This window comes from Eutrema salsugineum, unplaced genomic scaffold, assembly GCF_000478725.1.
Source record: "Eutrema salsugineum unplaced genomic scaffold, Eutsalg1_0 scaffold_2, whole genome shotgun sequence".
NCBI lineage: Eukaryota > Viridiplantae > Streptophyta > Magnoliopsida > Brassicales > Brassicaceae > Eutrema > Eutrema salsugineum.
In genome coordinates, this window is record NW_006256829.1 from 3,930,864 (window position 1) to 3,958,282 (window position 27,419).

Below are 27,419 nucleotides of genomic sequence, written 5' to 3' on the forward strand. Positions count from 1 at the left end.
GAGATGGTCTGAAATAATAATCTTAAAATTATCATCATTTTTATACAAGTGACACTTAGTTTTCTGTAAACGGGACCAAAAGATAAAAGCTGAACCGGGGTGTGGGAATGGGACCCACGTAAAATAAAGGATGAAAAAGTAGGAGATGGTAAAATACTAAAATAGTTAAAATGTGAAGTGTGTCACTTCATTGTCAAACATATTTGTCTCCCTCAGTTTTTGATGTATGTCCTGATTTGGTACCAATATAGGTTAAGCACCAACCTAATTTGATGTTCGGGTTTCTCTCTTGCATTATGCATATCTCACTTTCTTCCATCTCTTCCCCCAACTTAAAATTGGTTAACCGGTCTTTTTCACTTTCAGTACCAACAACCTACTTGCACATCAATATTTTTGAGTTTATAATTTTCTCAATATAATTAATTTAATGTATTGTACCAAAGAAAAGAAGACCATGGAAAACAAAGACATTATAAAGCTTTAGCCAAAATATTTAACAGCGGCCGATTTGGTTTTACTTTACTCATTCAGGCAGTTAACAAATCAAATCTCTCAAACATAAACCGAATCGAAATTTGTTAAAGCCTTAGTCTTTCTCTTTTGATGGGGTTGATAAGAGATGGTGCAATGTCGCTGCTTGGATAACAGCACTCGGGTTTGTATCCTTTGCTACGTGAGAAGCTGTCCGCCTTATGCTGAAACCTCTCTCTACACTGCTCTGTCTGGAACGCCGGAATGACCGTGGAAGATGTCGGATAAGCCGTGATGAAGTCACAAGTAATACAACACCTAGCATGATAAATAACCTGCAAAAAACGTTTCAAGAGTCTTTAATCATCTAAACACTATACTTCTACAATCGGTTCTGCGTTCATGCACACAACGATATGTAAGGCAAGATCAATATGATGTTTCATCTCTAATGGCTCTGATAGAAATCTGAATTTCTTTCAACTAACATACTGACAATACAGTAAGATAGTGAGTAGAACTTTACCATCCTAGGAGAAGTAAAAGCCGTCCAGATTGTGAAGTTGGCAATTTCTCACCAAGAGCAAACATTCCTGCAACCACACCTGTTACAATTGATGCCACAGCAGCGCAAGTGGATACTACAATTGCTCTCCCATGTTTTAGTCCCCGAGTCTGGTAAAGTAAGGAAAAAAAAAAGACATGGTATCGTCATGACTTAAATAACCTGTATATAAACCACAGGTTGAGAATCCTTTTATGTTATAACTAACTGTATATTCCATACTCATATGCAGATCAGACTATGAGGACGTAAAAAAGCCTTGCAAGGAGAAATTACCTGGTAGAAAAACCCTGTCCCACTACAGCATATACTAATAGAAATGCACATGGGAATGAACATAGCAGAAAATCCCTGCTCCACGAATACAAAACCCATCTTTGATACTACAGATGCCATCCTGTGATCAAACGAATTATAAACTGTTGTCAGCTATATACCAAACTATAATACAGTTCAAATATAGTTTTAAGTCTCTTTGGAAATGTTTCTGCAGATACACCAGCACATTGGTCCTTATATGTTTCGAAAATCAACAGCACACGTTGATGGATATATAGGAGATGATGAGAGGTAAATATCAGAGGCTAGGAATGTAAGACCAAAAAGATATGCTCTTTGATGTTCATGGGTAGCGAAAGATACCCGAATAAAATTCCAGATTCCAATCCATATATAATTTCTTCCACCACTTCATATTCTACCTGCAAACCAAAACGAGGCTAAGTGGGTTTGGTAGGATAAAAAAAGACAACAATAACATTAGCGGTGATACTAGGTCTTATAGCTCACAAAACTAAACAATCAGAGAGTTAAGAGGATAATATACCAGCTCCTGCTCCCTGCGCTGGCGTTTGAAGATATGAAGCCACGCATTTAGTAGTACCTATATCCCAAATTTTCAAAACAAGAGTTATCAGAAACGTTGCCAATTACCACACCAAAAAAGTGATATTGTCTGATAAAAAAAGATGAAAAAGAAAATAGAAACCCAATTGTTTGATTCGTCAGACTTGGAAAGGATAAATACGGGTAAAGGGAAAGCCATCAGTCAACATAATATAGAAGAAGATGATCTCAAAAGAGGAAGACTTTCTTATGAAATACCACGGATGAAAGGTACCTACAAACAAGATGGCAACAACAAATGCTAGCCACAGCAACTGGAAGACAGATATCAATGATGCTTCTTGCTCCTCACCACCAGCACCGACTCCTAGAGCAAATAGATAAATCCTCAAAATCTAACATGTGATTTTCTCTGGTATCATCATATCTTAAACAGCTAACAGTAAGCACAAGATATTACCTATGGTGCCAATACCGGCGACGGTAATCCCGATCCAGTCAAAAACATTCATGACTTCCTTCAAATAAAAATGTGAAAAGACGGAAAGAATGGCAAGTCCACATCCTGAGACTGGTTGAACAACAGAGACCTGAAAGCAGGTTTCCAAAAAAATATACACAAATCAGCCATTTATCATCAACCTTAGACATCTCGAAAGGCAAAACTATCTCTTGCATCCGAATAGAGAAGTTCACTTACAGGCGCAAGCGATAGTGCTCTAAGCATCAACAAAGCCCCAAAAATGTCCATAAGAAAACCTAACGCCCAAGGTTTATTTTCAGCATACGCCCTTATCACCTGAAATTCGGAAATTGTGATCAAAACGTGAGCTTTCCATAACACGGATCCAATTCCTGAATACTCGAATACCGCAATGAATCATCGGATTAGCTGTATTTCCAACACGAAATCGAATTTCCATCCACAATTCCCAGAAAGTTGGGTTAATCTTTGAACGTCAGAGATCCGACCAATTCAAACGAAAACTGAGACTTGGGGAATATCATGCAATCGAAATCGAAAACATCAGAGGGGGAGAGAGAGAGACCTTAAGCTTGAGGGAGAGAGGGGGGAGGATAATAGTGCCCTTCTTCTGCAGGACCTTGCCGATATTGTTACCGGCGGTGGCCAGAAGCGTCAGGCAAATCGACTCCCACATGATTCTCCCAAACGCCGACGAAAAACCGAAAAAGTTGGGCTCCGAAATTTATCGACGGAATGATTTTTGCCGATGTCTTACGTTATAGTTGTTGAAAGGCCGTGGAAATATTAATTTTTCTGTTTATAGCAGCAATTGTTTATTCAAACATATCAGTGTGTATGGCAACAAAATTAAGCTTATGTGATCGAATTTTTTTGACCTTTTTCGATGAATAATTAACTTCTTTTTTTTTTTTGTTGCAAAGACTGCTTAACCTCCATTGTTCCAAAAGCTCATTGGCGTTTTCATGTCCAAATTATCTTTTTCATGTTTTTATAATCAAAACTTTGTCAATTTCATTGCATACATATGTCAAGTGCATATATAGCGTTACCTTTAAATATGACTCGAGTATACGTTGACGAAGCTGAGGTATTTAAATAGTCAATAACCCAAAACAAAGTTCAAGCATCAAAACATTGTTTAGCTGAGCTAATCTTGTCTGCCAACGCCTTGTAAAATAAACCGAAACTGGATAGTGGAAGAGAAGAGGTCTTTTTTTTTTTGGGTCAACGAGAAGAGGTCTTTTATATTATCGGCACAAAACTCCCTTTATGCTGTAGAAGACTTGAAACAGAGTAACGATATTCGAAATTATGTTGTGATATGTTAGAATAGTATGAGTCTGCCACAGGTTTATTATTATGTTCAAAGAACTTATCAGTGGAAAACATTGACCTGATCACAAAGTGGATAATCTCCATGACAGATTAACATATCGAGTCTTGCAAGTGCAGGCTCAGATCAAAGCCGACAAAGTAAGTTAATTGAGAAACGGTCCCCCTAAAAAAACTCTACTCAGAAAGGAAACCCTCAAGATTTAAAGGAATTTTTACCAAGGATCATTCTAACCCGCAAAATTGTTTTCTATTGCTGAATAAAGGCAGAGCTTTTTGATGAAGAGTTATGCAAATGGGATGAATACAAAAATTAAAACCAGCTAGTGCGAGATTGATTCCTCACCAGATGTAATCAGTAAACACACAAAAAAAAAACCCCTTAACCATATCAAAATCTAATGGTAAATAAGACTATAGATGTATATTGATCATATCTCATTCACTTGGTAAAACCATTGAACCTTTCACAATCTACTCTGAACAATATTTTGGTAAACTAAATAATCTTAGTCAAGGGCATAAAATTTCCACAAGAAGATATCTATCCAAAGGTTTTTTACTTTGCGAAACTAAATGATCATATATGATTTGTGGAAATGCAGCCAGCACAGTTACATTCAAGATTACAACACACAGAGATATATAAGAGAAAGAGAGACAATACAGATCATAATTACTTGAGGAAATCAAAAATAGAAGAAGATCCAAAGCTCAAGAAGAGACAAAAAAAAAGGAGAAAACTTTCACCACCAACCATAGACGACCTGCGTGTACCTCTGCTTAAGCCATCTGAAGCTTTTTCTAAAAGAGCCTTTGACTTTGCCTTCAACACTATACATCTTGTAACTCGCGACCCGTTTCTTCCTCTGGAGCTCCGGGTCCGTTATTCCCCACGATTTCGATCTCGCTATCGATTTCCCCTTTTTCAGATCGTATATATTGTTCTCCGTCGCCGTCGCGTACGAAGCGCTGTAACTCCTGAAATCGCCGGCTCCCGGAGCACCGTGGTAAGGCTGGATCTGCATCCCTCCGTCTCCGTACGGTCGTTGACGGCCGTAATCTTCCATGGAAGCCGGCGAGACTTGGAGAGAGTCTTTCTTTGTTTTTTTGTTCTTGTGTTACAGCTCAGAGAAGAAGAATGATTGCAGAGACAAAGGAGGAGAATATTAGTGTAACGCAAAGGAAGCCGTGTCTTTTGAGCTGGTCTCAATTTGACGACACTCGGACGTTATATTTCATATTATTTTATTTATTTATTTTGTGGCTGTTTTTAAGAACAATACTGAAAAAGCAAATATATAGAGTCGCATTTAAGAATTTTTAACGCGAAGAAGAGTTTAAATTTAAGATTTGTAATGTCATTTTCAACATATAAGGGGGCTAACGAGAATTGATTTGCTAACTAATTAAGTTTCAGACGAGATTAAGAATAGTGGAAATGTTGTTTTTTTCTTTTAAAATAGTTGACCGTTGATGTGAAGAACGGTCAATGGCAAGTTGTGTATAATAATAATGTGCAGCAAAAACCCAAAATTTAGTTGGCGTGATGTTGGTATTCACATATTCGTATGAACGTGACTACCAGCAAACATAAAAGACCATATGTAAACCTTTAATCAATGGCTTGATTTTCCACGAGCTATCATTCACTACATGAAAAGTTAGATCAAATTTTAATAATTAAAAGTATCACTAAATTATAGTTTTAAATACATTTAAATTTTTTTTTTGGTCATAGCTAAGGTAGTAAGGTTCAAAAGTAAACGTTACATGGAAAAAATATGAAAAGAGATCATTGTGTATAACATACCAATTGAACCAGATTTGTTAACATAACAGTTAAGTCTGAATATGTTGGAACATAGAAGAAGGGTAAAATTACCAAGATCTTCTTCCCCATCTCCTAGGTTGAAACTAAGTCAAACCATCTCCTCTTTGGTCCACGGAAAAATCGATACTAATGCTTTTAAAAACCTTTTTTGATTAAAAATCGATAGTCCTCTTTTTTTAAAAAAAAAAAAAAAACACTTTCAGATCAGATATGAAGACAAAACAAACACTTAGAGAAATTTCACACGGGGAAGAAGATCTAAAACGTTTCCACCTTTCTATTTCTAACACAAACTGACACAATCTTCAACACCGAGACAAGTTTTCACTTCAGTCTTATCTATGTAATGACTCATATCTCGCACACACTCAAACAATGTTCTCAAATCCCCACCTACACACGTAGTCACGCATGCATAATGAAACCTATGGTATTTTTCATAAATCAAAGTAAACATATAAAAATTCACTCAAAGAATGTACCCTTGATTATTCTGTAACATCTCGGCAGTGAAATTAATAGCCTAGCAATTGTGTTTCTGTTTTTGGTCGAATGCAATTGTGTTTCTGTTTTTGGTCGAATGCAATTGTGTTTCTATATCCATTTTATCGCACACATACAAAATTATTCACCACACCTCACATATAATAAATCCTTTTGTTTTCGTGCGTTCCAGACTTCTAACAAGATGAAACAAAGGAAAAAAGTAACAAAGGAAAAAAGTAATAATAATTAGACTCACTCCAAAACTTCAAGACTTAATAAAGTCTATAAAATATATACACATTTCACGATTAGCTTTTTAAAAAAAGTCATATAATCCTGACTTGGGTGCCGCAGTCGCATAATCACGATTAGACACATATCATAACATTGTACCCGTCATTATTATCATAATCGTTATTTTTATATCATTTCTTTATCAAAATTTAATTTTTGGTTAAATTTAACTATTATAAAAAATTATTACCATATAAAGTGTTCTTTGTTATAACACATATCATATATGGACTCTTATACCGGCCCATTAGGCTCATCAGGGCATTGTATTTAACCTAGATTCCCTATGTACTCTATATATACATTCCAGTGATTAATAAAGTTTCTAAGTTTTCACAACACGTTATCAGCACGATAAGACTCTCTGAGCGAAAAACCCTAATAAATCCGGCCACCACCAAAACCCTAAAAGCAAGTCGAAACTTAAAAGACGCATATCTTCCAAACCGTGAGGAACCAGAAGACGATCTACATATCAAATCGAAGCCCTCGACGAGACGAATCTACTGGTGAAAACCGTTTGTCGATCCAACGTCGGACGCGCCCTCACGCACACTTACAGTACACGACGATCAACCGAAAAAAAAAAAAAACCAGATCCGAGTTTTTCCTTCTTCAACCAGCAGTTTCTCCAGTTTTGGTGATCAATCCTTGGAATTTGTAGCGACTAACTGAGGTCTATTAGCTCCCAGTTTCATTAGCCTGTCAGAAATCCAAAGGTGGAAAAGCAAATGGAAACCATAGTCGTAGATAGTGGATCCAGCCACACTATCTTAAGAAACAAAAGTTACTTCATAAACCTAACCTATCAAACCGCAAATATTAGCACCATCGCGGGTCCCTCAAACCTTATCGAAGGATATGGCCATGCCTATGTGTTGCTATCAAATGGCACACAACTTGAAATACCAGATGCTCTATATTCTCCTAGTTCGAAGAGAAATCTTCTGAGCTTCAAGGATATAAGACAGAATGGTTTCCACATAGAAACCCAAGGTCAAGGGAACAAAGAATCCCTCCTAGTCACTAAAACCGTAGACGGCCATAAACAAATCCTCGAAACCATACCCGCGCTCTCTACTGGACTTTACCATGCTAAAGTCAGTATGATTGAAGCTAATACCACTCTCAAAGCCCGGTTTACTGATTATACTATTTGGCACGACCGGCTCGGTCATCCCGGTGCAAATATGATGCGTAAACTAATTCAAAACTCTCAAGGGCATACCCTCAAAGAAAACCGAGCTTATCCTCAACACCTCATGTGCACAGCTTGTTCTCAAGGCAAATTGATCACTCGGCCTTCACCAGTTAAAATCTCTAAACAAACACTTCATTTCCTAGAAAGAATCCAGGGCGATATCTGTGGACCTATACATCCATCTTCCGGACCATTCCGGTACTTCATGGTCCTTATAGACGCATCGATCCGTTGGTCATATGTTCGTCTCTTGTCCTCTCGGAACCAAGCCTCCGCTAGGTTCTTGGCCCAAATCATAAAATTGCGGGCCCATTTCCCTGACTTCCCACTAAAGACTATCCGCCTTGACAATGCTGGTGAATTTACCTCACAAGCGTTTAATGACTACTGTATAGCCATGGGGGTAACCGTGGAACATCCTGTAGCACATGTCCATACTCAAAATGGATTGGCTGAATCATTCGTTAAACGCATTCAATGGATAGCCCAACCATTACTCATGAGATCAAAGCTCCCGGCCTCAGCATGGGGACATGCAGTATTACATGCTGCTGAACTCATACGCATCCGGCCATCTAGTGAACACAAATATTCCCATCCCAACTACTCTCGGGTCATGAGCCAGACATCTCCCATCTCAAAACATTTGGGTGTTCAGTATATGTACCCATTGCTCCACCACATCGAACCAAAATGGGACCTCAAAGAAGGATGGGAATATATGTTGGTTTTGACTCTCCCACCATCATAAGATATCTCGAGCCAACCACTGGAGATCTCTTCAAGGCCAGATATGCGGATTGCCAATTCGATGAATCGGTATATCCCTCTTTAGGTGGTGAGACAAACAAGCTGGTCAAAGATCTTTCATGGAATCAAACATCATTAAATTGGCAAGATCCTCGGACTCTAGAATGTGATTCAGAGATCCAAAAGATTATTCATTATCAAAAGCTAGCTAATCAATTGCCAGATTCCTTTGCTGATCCGACCAAAGTAACCAAATCGTACATCCCAGCTTGTAATGCACCAGTACGAATAGCTGTCCCAACGGGACAGACCCAAGTTGCTACAGAGTCTGCACCACGTCTCAAACGGGGCAGACCTCTCGGTTCCAAAGATAAGAATCCCCGGAAATCAAAGAAAGATGCAATAACCGAAACCGGGATTCCTGCAATATCAGACATAGCCGCGGCTGAGACTCAATCTAATGAACCCTCAATGGAAGTTCGGGACGCCGAATCTCCAGGTTCAGAAGATAACAATGAGATCTCCATCAATTACAATATGTCCAGAATACAATGGAATCGAAAAGAAGTCGACTTAAATGCACTCTTTGCATACAAAGTAGCACTTGATGTTGCGCTCACGCAAGAGGATCTAGAACCCACGTCAATAACACAGTGTACACATCGAACAAATTGGCTAAAATGGAAAGAAGCCATAAACGTGGAGTTAAAGAGTCTCAAACTCAGAAACGTGTTCGGTCCGATCATCCGGACCCCATCACACATCAAGCCAGTGGGCCACAAATGGGTCTTTGTGTGCAAAAGGAACGAACTCGGTGAAGTCGTTCGATACAAAGCACGGCTTGTAGCACAAGGATTCTCACAGAGACCCGGAATCGATTATGAGGAGACTTATTCTCCAGTGGTGGATGCAATAACATTCCGATTCCTCATAAGTCTGGCCATAAGAGAAAATCTTGATCTGCGGTTAATGGATGTTGTAACCGCATATCTCTATGGGCCCCTGGACAACGAAATATATATGAGACTCCCAGATGGCATTGAACTAAAAGACAAAAATGCATCTCGAGATCAATACTGCATCAGGCTGAACAAATCCTTGTATGGACTGAAACAAAGTGGGCGTATGTGGTACAACCGCCTCAGTGATTACCTCATCAAAGAAGGCTACAAAAATGACCCCATAAGTCCATGCATCTTCATCAAGAAGTACTCAAACAAAGGATTTGTAATCATAGCAGTATACGTGGATGATCTAAACATCCTCGGAACATCTGGTGAGATCTCCCAAACAGTCGACTGCTTAAAAGCAGAATTCGAAATGAAAGACCTAGGCAAAACAAAGTACTGTTTGGGATTACAACTTGAGTACATCAAAGGAGGAATCCTTGTGCATCAATCGGCTTATATCGAAAAGGTACTCAAGCGATTTAATATGGACCAAGCTCACCCATTGACCAGCCCAATGGTAGTTAGAAGCTTAAGTGATGATCCTCTTGGTCCCAAAAAGGATGATGAAGAAATCCTTGGTCCTGAAAAGCCATACCTCAGTGCTGTAGGAGCGTTAATGTACCTGGCTAGTCACACTATACCAGACATATGTTTCGCCGTGAACCTCCTCGCTCGATATAGTTCATCTCCAACTCAGAGGCACTGGAACGGTATAAAACATCTCCTAAGATACCTTCGAGGTACTCAAGACTTAGGACTCTTCTATACTAACCAAAATAAAGATGGGTTAGTCGGCTTCGCCGATGCAGGATATCTATCAGATCCGCACACTGCCAAGTCTCAAACTGGCTACGTTTTTACGCATGGAGGAACAGCCATCTCTTGGAGATCAATGAAGCAGACACTCACTGCCACTTCATCAAACCATGCTGAAATCCTAGCCATTCATGAGGCTAGTAGGGAATGCGTCTGGCTGCGCTCCATGACTCAGCACATCCGCAGAGATTGTGGTATGGACGAAGACACACAGCCCACGGTGATGTATGAAGACAACGCGGCATGCATAGCTCAGCTCAAGGAAGGATATATCAAAGGAGATCGGACGAAGCACATTCTACCGAAGTTCTTCTCAACCGCAGACTGGCAGAAGGACGGCACTCTCAGCGGTCAGCAGGTCCGATCCAGTGAGAATTCAGCTGACCTCTTCACCAAATCATTGCCTACTTCAACACACCGGAAGCTCGTCAAACAGATAGGAATGTATAGACTTAGAGATCTGTAGTGATGCTACAATCAGGGGGAGTAATGCGTGTTGTACTCTTTTTCCCTCACCATGGTTTTGTCCCACTGGGTTTTCCTGGTAAGGTTTTAATGAGGCAACATTCCCTAGCGCATTATCGAGATCCCGATTGAGTAGCTGACCCGGTTCACTCGTCCAAGGGGGAGTGTTATAACACATATCATATATGGACTCTTATACCGGCCCATTAGGCTCATCAGGGCATTGTACTTAACCTAAATTCCCTATGTACTCTATATATACATTCCAGTGATTAATAAAGTTTCTAAGTTTTCACAACATTCTTACAATTTTTTTTAACTCTTAATTGTCAGAAACCTGACTAAAAAACAACTTTTTGAAACATCTGGATGCCGACAGATGCAGCGAAATTGGACCTTTCTTAGTCCTCTTAGGCCTTATGCTCGAGCCCGAGCCCAAGCCCGGAGGCTCCTTAACATTTCCGGTCGATTACTTAACCGGGAAACAGATAAGCCATATACCGAGGATCAAATCTAAAGCGAATCGATTTCAAAATCTAGAAGAAGGGATAAATGATGAGATGGACCAGCGTGGTTCTGATGTCCACTTACGATGTGGGGTTTGGTCGGCAGATTCATTCCGACTACGTGTTCTCTTAGGGGCTCTCCACGTGATTCCCACGCCGAAAGTGGAAAAATAGAGTTTGTGTATCGGAGGAGAATCTTAATAGTAATTTTAAAATAACGTTTGTGTGGTCACTCATACATCTCTGACTCTCTCTATTCTTTCTAATTGATCCCAAAATTGCTAAATATACATCTGATCAGCACATGTCCACACATATGTGGTAGCTTCAATTAGTAGTAAATATCATTTGTCCCACGATCATGCCCTCTTCATCTCTAACACCATGATTTAATACGTATGTATATTACATGTTTTCCCACCATAATACAAATATAATACATGTTTATTTTTTTATAGTACACCAAACATTGGTAAGTATCGTATTTGACATATATGTGATTTAAGAAAGACAAAAAAAGAGACTAAATATAAGATTCACTGATAAATGGTAAAGTGGTTATCAATTTTGATTGAATAGATGAAGTATTGCAACACAATTATTTTGCTTATAACTTGTTTTAGTTGAAGTGTCTTTTTTTTCCGTATTACTCGAAGTGTCTAAAGGCATTTTGATTTACATTTTCTTTTTTTACTGTAGGTTCTTTTTGTTGAGGCTTCGACTTCAAGCAACACCGAATCCATAATGGATCCAAATTAGAAGTCAAAGTGAATATGTCCCTCTAAACTTCAAAAGTTTATTCCCTTATCATCTGATTTATTTACATATGACATATATTTGCCTATAATTTTGAAGTAGATATCTAACAATCAATTTTGTAGATGAAAATATACATTACCCAACCATTAGGTACTTAATTTTCAGAATTTCTTTAATTTATTAACGTTCCTTTATTGTACATTTCGGTCAATAAGTAACAAGACATAAATATTGTTCCCAAACAGAGTTGCATATATTTACGTACGCAATTTTCTTCCATCACAAATATGGCGTAAAATTTTCCGATGAGGGGATACTGTTAATAAATTAGGCTATTATCCCCTTAAGTGCTATCACAAGTCTATCCATATAATAATAATCACAAGTATAATAACAAGAATAATTTAAATATTTAACAAATAATGATAATGTAAATAATATCAAAAATGCAGAACATAACCGGAAAAGGAAAATAAAAGTATGAAGGGTTTTATTGCGTGTGTTTTACCCAAAAAGGAAAGTTGTCAAGGAAGTACATACATATGCGAACTTCCATCTTGGGAATTTTTAGCTAAGATTAATTGTTTATTTCTTAGTGGTATGCATTCTTCATCTTCTTTAAACTTGTATGTATATTGGTATGGTAACACCCATATATTCTTCATAATTTTTATAAAGGTTATAGATATATTTTTTTTTGGGACAAATTGATAAAGGTTATATATTCTTCATCTTGACAGGGAAAAAACCAACTATCTTCTACTCTGAACCTGGTTGTACGCACGGATGCTACAATGCACCAGGTCAGATGTCATCATTACATATTCGCAATCTCATATCGCCGTCGATTTGAAGATTTTTTTTAAAAAAGTAAAAATGAGATAGCAATTTTGTGTATAGGTAAATTAAGAAACTACCGTATAGCTAAGCAAAAGAGAAAAAATTATGAAACAATCAGAACATTAAAACTAAAATAATAAAATTAGTTACAAAAAGTATTTTAAACCTAATTAGCAATAAAGGAATGACTCATATCATCTATATGATATTATATCATGTCTTTTAATCTCAGATTCTTAACATATTAATTTATCTTATTTTCTTTTTAGGTTGAATCTCGTCTCATTTTCTTTTATAATAAATCTCGTCACATTTTTATTATAGACCTTCTATAAAAAAAAGATTAGTACAAAGTACAAACTATTAGGTTACAAGTCGTTCTACAACAATGAGTCAGTGACATGCATTTTGTTATATGTTTCGACTGAAAGATTCGTGTAACAATATTATATTTTTGTAAGGGAATCAAAGACGAATTTGATGGAGGAAATTGTATTGAAATAGAGCATATTGCATAGTACGCATACAATTTTTAAATGTTTTTTTTTATATATATTTTAGAAAAAGCATGCATGCTTTAAGATGCTTTAGCGCCGTATTGAATATTTGGGGGTGGCTGAACTTTTTCATGCTAAGGCTCTGTTGATTGGTAATTGGTCGGTCTACTTTTTTTATCCCATTAATTTGCTTATAAAAAGTAAAAGTAATCCATGCTTTCCTCCAAATTTACAATTAATCTATTCCTGGTATGAATTCACCCAATGGTTTGTTTTTGGGAGAAACTTCATCCATATTTTGTTCCAAAGGTTTTGGACCATTAGTTATACACATGTGCATTATTAAGTTGATACGTTGTGCACATTAACAACTCATTTTAGGATATTCCGTAAGTAACTTGCCACCAAGACTTCCAAGAGCATATTTGCAGTCTTTTTTGTGTGTGTGTTAAAGCATATTACAACACATTACAAATATAGGTATACGTAGATAAAATTATACTAATGAGATATAATCGTGAATGCAAAAAAATTTTGATGATAAATTTTCAAGGTATGTGTTTTATTTGAATAGCAAAAGCAAAAGGTGAACTAAAGAAGTCAGCATCGTAATAGATAGATAGCAATTCACGTGGTTAGAAACGGAACAATCTTTATCAATAATAATTCATGAGAGAGATTTGAGTTGAGTTTATCTCTTTCTTTTTCTGTACCACAATCTCTCTCTTCCTTTGGCTATAAAAAGCCCCGACAGGTCTCAGTTTTTTCCCACATCCAAAATAGAAAGATATAAGGTGCAGTCTTGTTCATAATTCCCTATTTGAACAATGATATATATGTGCCTATAAAAGTAGGTTTATGGGTTAAAATGTTTATGGGTTAAAATCGATTGTTTTGAACTAGCCAAGCTTTTCGAGTCTTGTCACATCACATGCGCAGAGTATCTAAGGTAACAGGAGGTGACAGAAGAGAGTGAGCACACATGGTGGCTTTCTTGCATACTAGGGTTTCATGCTTGAAGCTATGTGTGCTTACTCTCTCTCTGTCACCCCTTCTCTCTCTCTCTCGAACATGTGTAATTATAGCTGTAAATTAAATATCTCGATTTGGTTTGATTATCGTTAAGGGTTTAGTGATATTATCACCAAACTGATCAAAGTAATTTGAGGTAACTTCGCACAGGGTTGCTCTTGTTATTAGAAGCTATTTCTTTGGGGAATCTCCCAAGCTCGAATTTCTTTTTTTTTTTAGAGTAAGGATGATTTACGTCTTATTCTCAACATTGTCAACACGTATTACCAAAAACTGGTTTATGACTAAAACGATTATGGACCAATAGTTAAAATATTGTTAATCAGAAAAAGTAATTTGCGGTACGAGTAGTTTGTTAGACTAATATTTTTTAAACATTTTAAAAGATCAAATAATTGTTTTTAAATCAAATATTATGTTCTGATTGTAAAACGCACACACGGTACATCTGATCTACGGATGATTTCTATTAATATTATTACACCGTATATATGTTGGGATTTATTTTTGTTTTCCTCAGAATTATGTGCTATATATAAAAGTATATTACTATTTTTTAACCTTTTCTGGTATATATATATTGCTGGAGCACTCGTACTTCTGTAGAATATATGCAGGGTTTGAGAAACAATAGAATCTGGGAGACAAGACAAGCGGAGCTGCGGAGATCTGGACAAAGAAGCAAAAATATCATTTATCATGTATTCGAACATACTTTCAAAACTTAAAATTGCTATATATTAAGTACCTTTTAGATATTTCATGATTATATATATGGTGAATTTTCCATAATAACATTGGAGTTAGAACTTAGACGATATGGTTTATTGAGACTATATGCGGCCAATCAACTCGTATATACACAATTAAAGAGTGGACTCTAGAAAGTTTGAGAACCCCGTGTGACGAAACAAACGATCCGGAATGTCTTACAACAATTAATATAAACGGCTCTAAAGTTTATTGGATTAGAGACAATTTGGATTATAGCTAATTGATTTGGAGGTATGAGACATAGTTTATATATAGCTTGTATGTAACTGATATCTATATGACTAGGGATGGCCAAATGTCGAATGTACAAGATCATATGTTTATCGGCAGTAGTTTATGCTTTCTTCATTATCCGAATTTTTCTAATGGAAATGTTAAATCATAGAATTACTATATATGGCAGCTACAAATTGAAAGTGTAATAAAATCTCTCCACATTTGTTGAAGAAAGCTTAAATATCACACCTCAAAGTTGTTCTAGCTGTTGTTGCTATTTCATTTAATCTTTGAATTGAAGTCTTCACTTTTAAAAAAATTGTTCTCCAATTCTGTCGAGATTTTCTTTGTTAAGAATTTTTCTTATAAGCAGAGATATTACTTTTGTTTTATTATTTGGAGATGGAGAAATTTTCATTTTGGATTAAGAACGTTGGAATGCTTGTGTTATGCAGTTAGACGTATCAAACGACTATCAAATTAGATTTATTGATTATATGCGGCCAATTAACTCCGATAATCCACCCAAAGAAAGATTTAACTATTACGAAAGCAAAAGAGGACTGGACTAGATTAGGATCTTGTGTCACGACAGCTCGAAGCCGACAATTGGCAATGTCAAGAATGGCTCCTAATTTAGTTTCTCTTCAATTATCAGAAAACATTTTGTTTAAAGAAACATAAACGATTTAGATCAAGTCTCAAAATAGTCCTATCGAATTTATATTTAGATAATCTATCGATGTTCTTCACTTAATTTTCACTTTATATATATTTTTTTTCTTCTTCTTTTATAAGAAAATCTTTCAAGACTCGGGTGATGTTGCCTCAGGAATCTGCAAGGGGATGGGACTGTTCTCTTCTTTCTCATTCGGACTCTCGACTTGTTTTTCTTCGACTTGGGAGGTTACACCGTTCTCTGATGCACTCATTGCGTCAATGCTGCTGGCCTTTGCGAGTTTGTTGGATGGTTCAGGAGAGGACGAAGCGGCTAAGATGCGACCTAGACCGTCATATGTACTCTTAGCATCCATAACGATAGTGGCACCACCTGGATAACACCGGCCAAAGCATGTGGCGCAATGTGGAAAAACTACCTGACAACCAAAAAGAAGAAAAAACAGTGATGTGAGTTAGACAGAGAGGTGTTCAATCTGGAAAAATCAAACCGATCCACAACTGCGCTATTTAGACAACTCAATTTTACTTGTTGATACAATTTTGAGTTGAGATGTAAAATTGTACCTCGACGAAAGCTCGGCAAAGTGAGAGGAAGAGATTGGATTCATTGAGTCGAAGCATCCGAGTTGTGTTGTATCTAAGTAAAGAGCCAGAGACCGCCTGAAGTCCTTTGATCAATTCATGAGCAATAACATTCTTCAGACTTAGTGGGGCGCAAGGACGTAGTTCGTTCAATGCAGCAGATACACCTGTGGACGTAGCCAGGATTATCAATCGCAAATTAGACTGAAAAAAAGAGCTACACTTATATGCATCATTTTGTAATCGTTAGAACATTCATCATTGGTTATATCATTCATAAATATAAGAAACTGATACCGTATCATAGTCTCACCGTTTATGAAAACTGCAAGGGGCGGGTGCTCCATTAAGTATGATGGAGGTGTGACGTCATCTTTGCTACCTTCATTAATACCGCTTGATGGGAAGCCGACAGATGGTAATGGAACCCATCGATGTGAATCCAAAACTAACTGGAAGTAAAAACATCATGAAGAATTTAACAGAGAAATTCAAGAGTACAACATTTGATTCATAAGAACAGGTATTTTATATCTGAGTTGAGTTCCATGCCAGAGCAAAAGTTAAACTTTTTTTGTATTTACCCACCTGAAAATTCTCAACTGCTGTGTTCATGTTCTTGGAGAATAAGTTTAGAACCGCCCTGTAGAAAGTATGTGAGTTGAATACTGAACTTGCTAACAAATTAGTAAAGACTATGACAGAAACAAATAAAATATATATAAGAAGAAGAATTGTTACTCTTCAAAAAGTGGAGGAAGCAAACCCCGGAAGTCTAGCCCAACCCAACCAAGCCCCATAGCACAGTACTGTGTGGTCATGAGAAGAAGTTAACATGTCAATCAGAGTTGCACAGAGTATTCAAAAGGGAATATATGAGATGGAAAAGAACTCAACCATGCACTGATCCAAAATATTCGATAGCGATCCTCCTTCAGTAATCTTTGGGAGCATAATTTTCAGAGTCTTCAGGTGTGATGTTATTTGATGCATGGCCCAGCTAAACAGAAGTCCACCATCATAATTTTCTTCACTCCCCGATGTATCATCAGCAAAAATAGCTCGATATTGATTAACCACATCAAATAGGTGCATTCTATGACAGTTAATCATGCCTTTTAAATACTCATAAGCATTTTTCTGATCTAGATCCTCAAGAATTCCAGTGAGCCATGCCTCACGGCATCTTAAGAACTGCACAGACAAGAACATTCAGAAGTGAAGCAGAGCTTATACAATGAAAGGAATAATTCAAAGTTATATGTCATAAAAATTCACCTGCAATCGCATTTCATACTCGCCAAAGACTCCTATTCGGCGTAAGTAACCAATAATCCGTAGACATTCTGGCAACTGAAACAGAGAGCAGCTACAAAATATTGAGCCTCCTAGATTACTAAACTCAACTATAATTCACTCTATACAAATAGACTATATTCACATGAAACCTGTATATTTGAGCGCAGTTTCTGGAGAAGCTGTGAGAGAAGTGACTGAGTTGTTAGTCTAACCTCCGCTGCAAGCGCTTGGATAACAGGCAACCTTGACATTGAGAGAAGATTAAATCGTAAGAGATAATAGCTAGGCCTTACGTAGCCAAAGAAATTATGTTGGGAGAAAGATAACAAAAAAAAAAACAAAAAATACACTCACTTGGGATGCATGGTTGCAAGTTTCGATACAAATGCTTCCAGGTCAAGAGCCTCATCAAAATTTCCGTTCCTCACGCATCTGACAAAGATATAAATTATTTTGAAGAGAGCTTATAAACATATAGAAGTTGCTCGGCTTTTCTCTCATGAAAGGAATGAGCAGAGATAGACAAGAGAGAAGATTAAACTTCTTGGCACGAAGTCTAGTAGCTTACGTGTCCATAAGCTGAGGAATCTCAAGCAAGTCAAGAAGAGTGCTGTGATTTGCCAGCAAAGCTTGGTTCATCTTCCTCTTCTCTAGAATATTCTCAGCAGAATCGATAAATTCTGTGCAACCAGACGTTACTTTTGGGACTTCGCCAATCTGCAAAAGGGGAAAAGTACAGAATTCCGACATCAAAATTTTGAAAGAATTTTTCTTCTCTCCAAGGATGCAAGTGCTAAAGTCAGTGGATGCTGTGCAAGAACCGATCTTGCTTTCTGAAAACATCGAAAGCTCAAGCTACATTCCTAATCCAACGATTCATTCACCTATTTTCAAGACGTTAGCTGCCTACTTAGACAACAACACAACAAGATCAATCTCCCAAGTTTCGCATACACTGTATACAAAAGCATAGGGCATGAAACATCATGGATGGTTCTGCAACTTGACTTGATTCCAATCGATTTTCTAATTTCACTGTTACTAATCGTAATTAATCGGCTAAGATTCAGAACTTTAAGTTAGATTCAAAACCAGGCAGACATAAGCAAGTGAAGGAGGAGAAGTCAATGTGATATGGAACGCAAAGGTAAATTTACCAGAGACTCGAGATGCTTATCAATGGAGGATACTTCCTGGCGGATCGCAAGCAAAGCATCTGCAGCGGTGATAAATGCGCGGTAATTTCCAACCGCCACCTCTTGCATTTGCCTCTGAATCCGCTCTGCGTCCACTCGAAGCAGCTCCGGCTCCTTCAAATTCAGTAACCCACATGATTCAGACATCCATGAGCGCAGAGAGATGTCAAGAGAAGATAATACAGAGAAAGAGAGAGAGAGAGAGAAACCTTGTGGAGACGATCAAGAGTGAAGGAGAGGAGCTCGGAAACGTACGGTTGCTGAGAGGCGGAAGCGAGGGAGAGAAGACTCGCCGTCGCCTCCGGCGGAGACATCTCCCCGACCTCCGTTGCCATTCCGGATCTTCCTCCTGTAGGCGATCCTATCAAAATCTCCTCGAAGAATTGATGTAGATCCAAAAAACAATAGATGAGATTTCACGGTTTTTCTTCAATGGATTAACATCCAAATGTTTCAGTAAACTCTTTCTCTGTTTGGATCTGAAATCGCTCTTTCACTTTTCTTTCTCCCCACTCGCATGTTTTTCACTGCGTTAATTAAGGATTAAAAGAATTTTGATAGAAACAAAATTACAAAACAAAAAAATAATACTTAATTAATACATACGTGACAGTTTTTTTTTTATAAAAAAACACCATTCATATCCTCGGCCCTGTCATTAGATATGAAACTATTTATACAAAAATCGATTTAACCACCAGATGAAAATAGAAATAAAGTCATCCACGTATTCTTGTCACAATCCACATACATGGCATGTATATTGAATTCACATTTACATGCGCAAAAAATGGTTTAATCAGTGCAGTTTTTAGCAGGGTACGTAACCTAAATAATTTAATGATACATTTACTTGCGGTAAAAAAAAAAACAACGGGGATATAGTGAATAGTTTTAGTCTTTTAAACTTTTAGTCGATAGCCTATGTCCGTCGCACAAGAAAAAAAAGGTCGATAGTCTATGTCCGACTTGGTTATGGACAATATGAACTAGATATTAGACCGAGTAGCTAGTTTTCACAGACCAAAATCTACTACTTTGATGTGATTCTGTTTTATTAACGTCTGCTTTTGATGTTCGATATCGCATTGATGAAAATTTTGATCTTATATTACACCAAAAAATGAATAAACAATAGTATTTTAGTAGTATCTACGTAACAATATAGGAGTCTTTTACACTAACGAAGCGTTAAGAAAAACAGATAGAAAAAGTATAAACAGAGAAATCAAAAAAGATGAAGAAAAGAGAATAGTGGCATCTGATGCGGTGTAGAAATAGAAATAAGGAAATGGGTAAGAAGGCTGCTGCTGCTGCCCCTGTGACTGTCCCTTTGGCGATGGCGGTGATGGTGGCGAGCCTTTCACATCTGAAGCAATTGGTGGTGGCGGTGGTGTCGACTGAAAATAGTAAAATCGTGGTGGTGGCGGATGGATGACGGTGATTAACGGCGGCGGCGGCGATTGTGAAAGCGGTGGTGGAGAGCGTTTGTGTGGCGGTGGCGGAGAGGATGGCGGCAATGAAGGAGACGGAGGTGGTGACGTGGAGGAAGAGGGTTTGGAGGGCGGTGGAGAGCAAATGGTGGGACACGTGGAGCATTCGCTGATGCAAAGAGGAGTGAGGACATCTGATTGATCGGACCGTGATGATGCAACTAAAATGGCAATGACCATGATCATGATGAAGAGGCCCATGATGAATTGATGATAACCTAAAAATTGGTGTTTGGAGTGGAATGTTCGTTCATTGCTTAGTTAGTTTGGTTGGACATTTATAAATCATCACGTTGTGGGTTTGATACGAAGATGCTTTCTTGATGGATTGTATTTTGCTGGAAAGTTAAAAATTAAGATTGAGAATATAAAAAAGTTTAGAACGGACAATGTATGTATCAGTGTATGTTAAGCTACGTATTACTTATTTTTCTAAGGATTAAGATGCAAACATAATTTACAATTAGTTTTACAATTTACAGATGATATTTAGGTGATAAAACGACTAGATTTGTTTATATTTTGACTATTGAATACAACCACTGTGCTTAAAACAATCAAATTCAATTTGATTATGTGGGATCATATTTTTCTGCTTAGATATAATATTTTTCAGGCAAATTATGCTAGGATTTAGCAGGAGTTGGAGGTGAGAGTGGAATGTCAATATACTCGTAAACTGTATAACAGAAACTGTCGATATAATTTTAGTTGCGTTAGTATATTCGTTTCTCAATGTATACTCAAAACCCCCATTTTATGAGGCAACTAATTAACTAAAAAGTGTCTCCAAATCCCCTTTTTGTTCTGTCATTGTTCTTTTATACTTTGCTTTCAAAGTTAGCTTTGTATCAATTTCATTTTAACAATAATCGGCACTAGATTGATTCTTTCATCTTTATAATATCTCTTCTATTTCTGTTTTTGTTTATAATCTCTCCTGTTTTTGTTTATAGTCTCTCTACTGTTTGGCCCCAAGTGCTATTTGTAGACTTGTAGTTGTAATCAGATACTCGAATTAACGTCTGGTAGCGTGTTATAAACTATTTATTAAAAAAATGTGTTAGCTGCCTATCTCGAGAAAACAATATGTATTTAACGGCGTTTTTAAATTACTATCTACTACTAGATAAGTAAATTAAGCGGAACAACATAAAATGACAAAGTTTGAATAAATCAATAGCTTCATCTTAGATAGGCTACGAGAAGTGAACATTAACATATAAATCATTGCTTTTTGTTCAATACTATTCATCGGAAAGCCGAAAGGTGGAAGTATGTTACAGAGATATATAATATTGACAAGGGTTAGATTTTAGTTAAGTCATCTCTTCATGACACTTCACTTACCACTATCTTAACTTTCTTTCTTGAGAAGCAAGCAATCTCTCTATCCAGGTCCTCATAAAACTCTTCAAAAGATTTAAGATAATATAAGATCTTCAGACCCAGTTGTTAACTCTCGCATCCTAATGAATAAAACAGCATTTTCAAAGTGTAAGCGATTGAGTTTTACTTAGTAAAGTATAAGACTTTGTTTAGGTTTTTATATGTAGTCATTTACCTGACTCGTTGTTCATCCCCAAGCTTCTTAATCGGACAAGCTCTGGAACTATATCCTTTCCAAGATCTGGTCTATCTTTCTTTCTTAGCTCGGCACATTTTAGACACAGCTTCGCAAAAGTTATAGCTTCTTCGACAGGCCAATCAGTCACGGAAGGATCAAGCATATCCTTGAAAGTTCCTTTATCGATTGCCCTCGACACGTGATGAGCCAGACCCATTGGACTCTTTGCAGTGATGACCTGAAGCAGCATTATCCCTAACGAATATATGTCTGATTTCGTGGTTAACTTTCCTGTCTGCTGGTACTCGGGGTCTATGTAACAGAACGTTCCTGCTGCAGATGTCATGTGGTACTGCGTGACCGTATCAGCCACTGACGCGGGGACTAACCGAGCTAATCCAACGTCACTGATCTTGCTCACATAGTTTCTATCTAGGAGAATGTTGGCAGGTTTTAGGTCACGGTGAACCAGAGGCTCTGGCTTTGTTTGGTGAATGAAGGAGAGTGCAGTAGCGATCTCTGCTGCTATTTGGAACCTTTTCCTCCATGAAAGAGGCGGCGAGTTTCCTCTACGAAAGAGTCTATCCTCTAAGCTCCCATTTTCCATGAACTCGTACACCAAGCACCCATATTCCGGACACGCACCAAGAAGAAGAACCATGTGAGGGTGTCTTATGCAACTTAGAACCTCGACTTCTTGTTGAAATTGCTTCTTTCCTTGAGCAGCATCAGGTCTCAAGACTTTAATGGCAACAGGAGTGTGATCAAGTGTGCCTTTATAGACTGGTCCATACCCTCCTTCTCCTATTTTTCTGTTGCTTGCAAACCTGTCAGTAGCCTCTTCAATCTCTTCTATAGAGTATTTTCTGTACCGGACATCATTCTGCACCAAAGCACTGAGAGCACGGTCTTTCTCCTGAGATTCCCTTCTTGCTTTCATCTCTGCTTGCTTCCTTCTTTGTCCTTCCAATTCCGCCATTCGCTGAGCTTTCTCAGCTGCTTCCATTGCAGCTCTGCACTTGGCCTTCTCAATCTCTGCAACAGCCAGGGCTGCCTCTTCAGCACTCCTAGCTTCCTCAAATCTTCGAGCTTCTTCCATTTTCCACTGATTAAGTTCATTCGCCTACAGAAACACGAGAGACAGAACGTATTAGATGGAGCAGGATAACATCCTCATCAACTACCTCTGACACACCTGTATTTCTTACCTTCTTTTTTGCATTAAGTGCTTCTTTGCAGGCTGAGCTGTACATGTCCATGGTTTGCCTGAGCTCAATCTTTAACCTTTTCATCTCAGCTTCAATATCTCTCTGCAAATAATCACCCAGCCATTTACTTCATACTAAATCTTGTTTCTTTAACTCGATCTATCAAAAACTTAATAGTTCTACTGTTACCATACATTGGATTGTGAATTAACTGACTCATCAGAAGAACCAGATCCACCAACGATATCAAAATTGTGAGCAGTAAGATCAATGGAACCCATCATGAGAGTCCCAACATCGGATTCATCAGAAAACGAACTACGTCCCATAGAGTTCTTTTGACTTTTTCCCTGCCTAAAGTCATGATTAAAGTCCAATGATCCATTTGCAGGACTTTTATGCCTATCTCTCACAGCGTTGAAGCCATTATCATGAGCATGCCTCTCTAGAGTTGTGTTTCTCGCATTACGCTGGACCCTACGATATCTCAAGAATGAAACCCTTGTTGGTTGACCAAAACAACATATAAGAGAAAGAAGTGACATTGGTATTGTTTTATACCTGGCTACAGGATCTTGGTCAGGGTCAGGTAGATTCTGGAGATGAAATGTAGACGATGGTGCACGAGGTGGGACAAGTGTATTGGTGATAGGCCTTTGAGCTGTTCGTGAAGACTGGACTTTGCCTTTAGAGATGACGTAGATGGAGCAAAACTCAGGCGTCGATTTGAGGATGGAAGCAGCAACGTCGTGGGATTTAGTGAACTTGAGAGATCTAGCGAAAGGGTTCTTTGAGGATGATCCCAACACGATGTTGTTCACAAGGTTATTGTTAACGTAATCCAACACTGCTTTCGCAACGTCGGTATCTTCCAGAATAACCTCCGTCATTGAAATCTAAGAGAACAAAGCAAAAAATCAATATACAATGCGTGCATATCAAGTGTTTGACGAAATGCTTGAATGAGAAAACAGAGGAGATTATTTGATTATATACCCCTTTTCGCGCACAATATCCTCTGTACGGAACAAAAAGCTGATTTAAATCATCGTTATCATTGTTTCCTCCATCTGCAACAAGAATTTTTCATGGGTTACCCAATTTAGAAGATATGATTTGTGTTTATCAATGGGAATTGAGGAGAAGATACCTACGGTGTGAATTTTTAAGACGAACATGAACTAGAATCATGTTGGGATTGTTGATCAGATTAAAGAGATGATCGACGGCCCAACGAACAGCGTAGTGACTGTTCTTGTCTTTGTCAATGGCGACCACCGTCGAGTTCACTGGCGCGTGCCCATCGTCCGATGAGTAACGAGCCATTTTTTATCAATCAATCGATCTACAGAGAAATTCTGAAAAAAATCCCAACACAAATATATGTATAATTATAATATTTTCAGGTGTCACCAGACAAGACCAGACTTAAGTCGGGGCCGTGTCTGGGAATGAACAAGAAGAGAGGAGAGAAAAGAAGAGGAAAGAAGATGGGGTAAGGTTTCTTCTCTGGTCTCTAACTTTCTCTCCTCTCTTCTCTTCTTCCCTGTTTCAAATGGGTGATGCTGGAAGAGACTCTATTAACTAACTTTCTCCCCTTTGAACAAAATCAGAGAAATTAGCGGGAGTCAAGATTTATATTAGCCATTGTTTTTTAACTTTCTTTTTTTAAGGTCTTCCACTCTTTTTTTTTTGTGGGATTTTCAAAAATTTCTAGAATGCAAATCTTTTTTTTTTCCTTCTTAAATACCGGTTTTCCAGTTTTATTGCTATAAAATGGATAGGAATCTTCATTTTGGGTTCGGGATGGCGTTGGGTCCGTTTGGATCACTCGAATAGATTAAATAATTATCCAATTATATCCATTTGAGTAAATTAGGGTCGTTAAAAAAATCTTTATCTAGTGTGCTTTTCAATGGGAAGATGTGAATGAAGGGGTGAATATTTTATTAATTTGTGACAATTTATATAGGTTGAAATTTTAAAATATCTAAATAAGAAGGCCTGGGTTAGTGATTTACGAGTTTCAGATATCCACCTTAAAATCAAGATATCTATAGATATGCGGATCTAAACCCGCTTAAAAATAAACAAATTAAAAGGCGATTGATGATAATAAAATAATTAAGAGTGAGGAAATTAAAAATTGTATCTCGCTTGTCGGTGAGCATCTGACCGGTGGTCCGAAAAGAGAGTGGCTGTCATTGGTGAGTCGCTTGCTGAGTTAGAGCCACTAGACAAACGAGTGACGTACCCTCAAGACTAACAAGTAGTATGTAACAACAAATTGGAACTCGTGTCGTTTTTTCAGTTAAGTATAATCAAAACATGTCGTTTTATTAGAGCACCATAACACAAGGGTTAAAAACCAACCTTGTTGGCTCATCTCACACTACCAGAGAATGAAATCTCATTGAGCTATATTACACATTCTTGCTTATAGTATGTATATTATATATAATGTAAGTTTCTTCCTATTGCCTCATATAACATCTGTGATCTAAAAGGTACAATACAATATGCATAAACCAAAGAATCAAAGTGAGTTTTAGTTTCTCATATAGGAAAAGAACATTTCCATTGTCGTCTGTTTTTTTAAAGGAAAGAAGTACCCGCGAGTCCGTGATGCAATAGATTATGTGAGATAGTATCTCTTGCCTTCATTGCATTAACCGATCTCAATGCGTTTTCAGGCAAAACCTCATCATCAATCACTTCAACCATCAGCTCCGGATCCATCTTCTCATCTCTGATTTCACATATGTTGTGAAGCACACAGCAAGCACCCAAAACCGTAGGCAAATCCTGCAGCTTCACTTCAGTCCGCTTCTGCAGACACGCCCATCGTCCTTTTAACCTCCCAAACGCTTCTTTAGCCACTCTCTGCACGTCACTCATCTTCTCGTTGAAGGCGTGCTGCGTCCATGTCAAGTTCTGTTGCGTGTATGGAACCAAGACCCAGTCCAATAGCGGGTGACCCGGTCCACCAGCGACCCACAAGCCTTTCAAAAGACCTCCATTGTTGGCTCTTTGGTATAACAATGACTTCTCCAAGACCTGATCATCAGGCATTGACCCGGGCCATCCGATGCACAAGTCAGTAAATACACCCTTTGGGCTCACGACGGCTTGAATTGTAATCGAATATGAAGTCTTCTGGTTCCTCTCAGTATGCCTCTTGTTAAAATAAGCAGCTACACTGATCTTAGGAGCTATAATCGGAATGTGAGTTGTATACATGGAGCCAACAATGTTTGGAATACCAGAAATCGATTCGAATGTTTCTCTGATGTTTCTCAGAGACTCATCATCTGGCCATTGAAGATACTTGGGCATTAGAACATCTTTAATCGCTTTACATACCTCAAGAACAAGCTTGTGGCAAGTGGAGATTCCTAAACCGAATTTCTTCGAGACTAGACGGAGTGGCTCTCCGGTGGCTAATCTCCATATGCAAACCGCGACTCGCTGCCGCACCGGAATCGCGTTTCTCAACGCGGTGTCTTCTTTCGCCACCGCCGAATTCAGCTCCTCGCAGATTAATTCAAACGTCGACTTTGACATTCGAAACGCTCTTTTGAATTCCTCTTCTGGATAATCCAATCGGCTACACTCTTCCCACCACGCTCTGCTTCGATCCTTAACCCATAACCGCCTCTGCTGACCCGAACCGCGAACCGATCCGGATCCGGTGACCTCGCTGCTCTCCGCCTCAATCTCCGAACACTCAGTCGCAGCAGCAGACACGGAAGCGACGGCGCGTGAGACGCGTAACTTCTTCCGATTGATATCGCCGTTTTCCTCAGCATCGGTGTAGTAATCGTTGAGATCGGAGTAGTAATCGGTCATAGTTCTAGCTCTTTTCCGGTAATTAGACTGGAATTCGGACATTTCTCGGCGGGAAGCAGCGTTACGAGCTTCCTGGTCATGCTTCTCGTGCTCCTCCATCAAAAGCAATGAAGTGAAAAATCCCTTGAGCTTTTTCGTGTCGTGGCTTCTCTTGGACGACGTCGTCTGGCTCTTTACCTCGCCGTCGAAGACATTACAGACCTCTTCTTCCTCCTCGTCTACGGCCTCGTCGATTCCTTTCCGGAAAACGGCGGCGGAGGCGGCTTTCATCGAAGTCGTGTTCTTTCACGTTTTTGTGAGCTTGCTTTGAAAAAAAGGTATTCAATTTGGATTGGAGGAGAAGATTTATTTTTTTTCTTTTGGGTTCATAAATAGAAATCTCGACAGATTTTGAGGTGAGAGACGAACCTTGTGGAACGA

General features: G+C 38.2%; 5 protein-coding genes across 5 annotated transcripts; all 5 read right to left on the bottom strand.

Annotated features, from left to right (window-relative positions):
* Nucleotides 1–463: 463 nt before the first annotated feature.
* On the bottom strand, nt 464–3,158 carry LOC18019253 (probable magnesium transporter NIPA9). Its single transcript, XM_006399653.2, has 9 exons — nt 2,935–3,158; nt 2,586–2,684; nt 2,346–2,475; nt 2,164–2,252; nt 1,866–1,922; nt 1,682–1,740; nt 1,316–1,436; nt 1,001–1,149; nt 464–809 (listed from the first exon to the last, which is right to left on the bottom strand). The coding sequence occupies exons 1-9, from the start codon at nt 3,043–3,045 to the stop codon at nt 590–592; spliced, it is 1,035 nt and encodes a 344-aa protein (XP_006399716.1). The 5' UTR covers nt 3,046–3,158; the 3' UTR covers nt 464–589.
* A 1,089-nt stretch (nt 3,159–4,247) lies between these two features.
* Nucleotides 4,248–4,918, bottom strand: LOC18019254. Its single transcript, XM_006399654.2, has one exon. It carries the CDS (start codon nt 4,772–4,774, stop codon nt 4,451–4,453), a length of 324 nt encoding a protein of 107 aa, XP_006399717.1. The 5' UTR covers nt 4,775–4,918; the 3' UTR covers nt 4,248–4,450.
* A 10,831-nt stretch (nt 4,919–15,749) lies between these two features.
* Nucleotides 15,750–19,398, bottom strand: LOC18019255 (conserved oligomeric Golgi complex subunit 8). The gene is made up of 12 exons (XM_006399655.2): nt 19,092–19,398; nt 18,844–18,996; nt 18,255–18,403; nt 18,041–18,118; nt 17,836–17,929; nt 17,666–17,740; nt 17,285–17,581; nt 17,129–17,196; nt 16,976–17,030; nt 16,701–16,839; nt 16,370–16,554; nt 15,750–16,221 (listed from the first exon to the last, which is right to left on the bottom strand). Exons 1-12 carry the CDS (start codon nt 19,215–19,217, stop codon nt 15,931–15,933), a joined length of 1,710 nt encoding a protein of 569 aa, XP_006399718.1. The 5' UTR covers nt 19,218–19,398; the 3' UTR covers nt 15,750–15,930.
* Nucleotides 19,399–20,057: 659 nt separating this feature from the next.
* Nucleotides 20,058–20,576, bottom strand: LOC112086851 (leucine-rich repeat extensin-like protein 3). The gene has a single exon (XM_024156916.1). The coding sequence runs from the start codon at nt 20,574–20,576 to the stop codon at nt 20,058–20,060; it is 519 nt and encodes a 172-aa protein (XP_024012684.1).
* Nucleotides 20,577–21,541: 965 nt separating this feature from the next.
* Nucleotides 21,542–27,400, bottom strand: LOC18019256 (U-box domain-containing protein 51). Its single transcript, XM_006399656.2, is given in 9 exon segments — nt 21,542–21,844; nt 21,940–23,065; nt 23,151–23,252; nt 23,345–23,627; nt 23,712–24,046; nt 24,147–24,220; nt 24,305–24,495; nt 25,580–25,586; nt 25,763–27,400. Coding segments are annotated over 9 exon segments (3,639 nt in total). The 5' UTR covers nt 27,270–27,400; the 3' UTR covers nt 21,542–21,830.
* Between the last annotated feature and the right edge of the window lie 19 nt (nt 27,401–27,419).

Coding starts and splice junctions, on each gene's coding strand:
- LOC18019253 (XM_006399653.2), bottom strand. CDS start 3,045: ATGTGGGAGTCGATTTGCCTGACGCTTCTGGCCACCGCCGGTAACAAT. Junction 2,476..2,585: donor GAGCACTATCGCTTGCGCCT/GTAAGTGAACTT, acceptor ACCTGCTTTCAG/GTCTCTGTTGTTCAACCAGT. Junction 1,437..1,681: donor GAATCTGGAATTTTATTCGG/GTATCTTTCGCT, acceptor GTTTGATCACAG/GATGGCATCTGTAGTATCAA.
- LOC18019254 (XM_006399654.2), bottom strand. CDS start 4,774: ATGGAAGATTACGGCCGTCAACGACCGTACGGAGACGGAGGGATGCAG.
- LOC18019255 (XM_006399655.2), bottom strand. CDS start 19,217: ATGGCAACGGAGGTCGGGGAGATGTCTCCGCCGGAGGCGACGGCGAGT. Junction 16,555..16,700: donor CCTTGCAGTTTTCATAAACG/GTGAGACTATGA, acceptor CTACGTCCACAG/GTGTATCTGCTGCATTGAAC. Junction 16,222..16,369: donor TTTGCCGAGCTTTCGTCGAG/GTACAATTTTAC, acceptor TTTGGTTGTCAG/GTAGTTTTTCCACATTGCGC.
- LOC112086851 (XM_024156916.1), bottom strand. CDS start 20,576: ATGGGCCTCTTCATCATGATCATGGTCATTGCCATTTTAGTTGCATCA.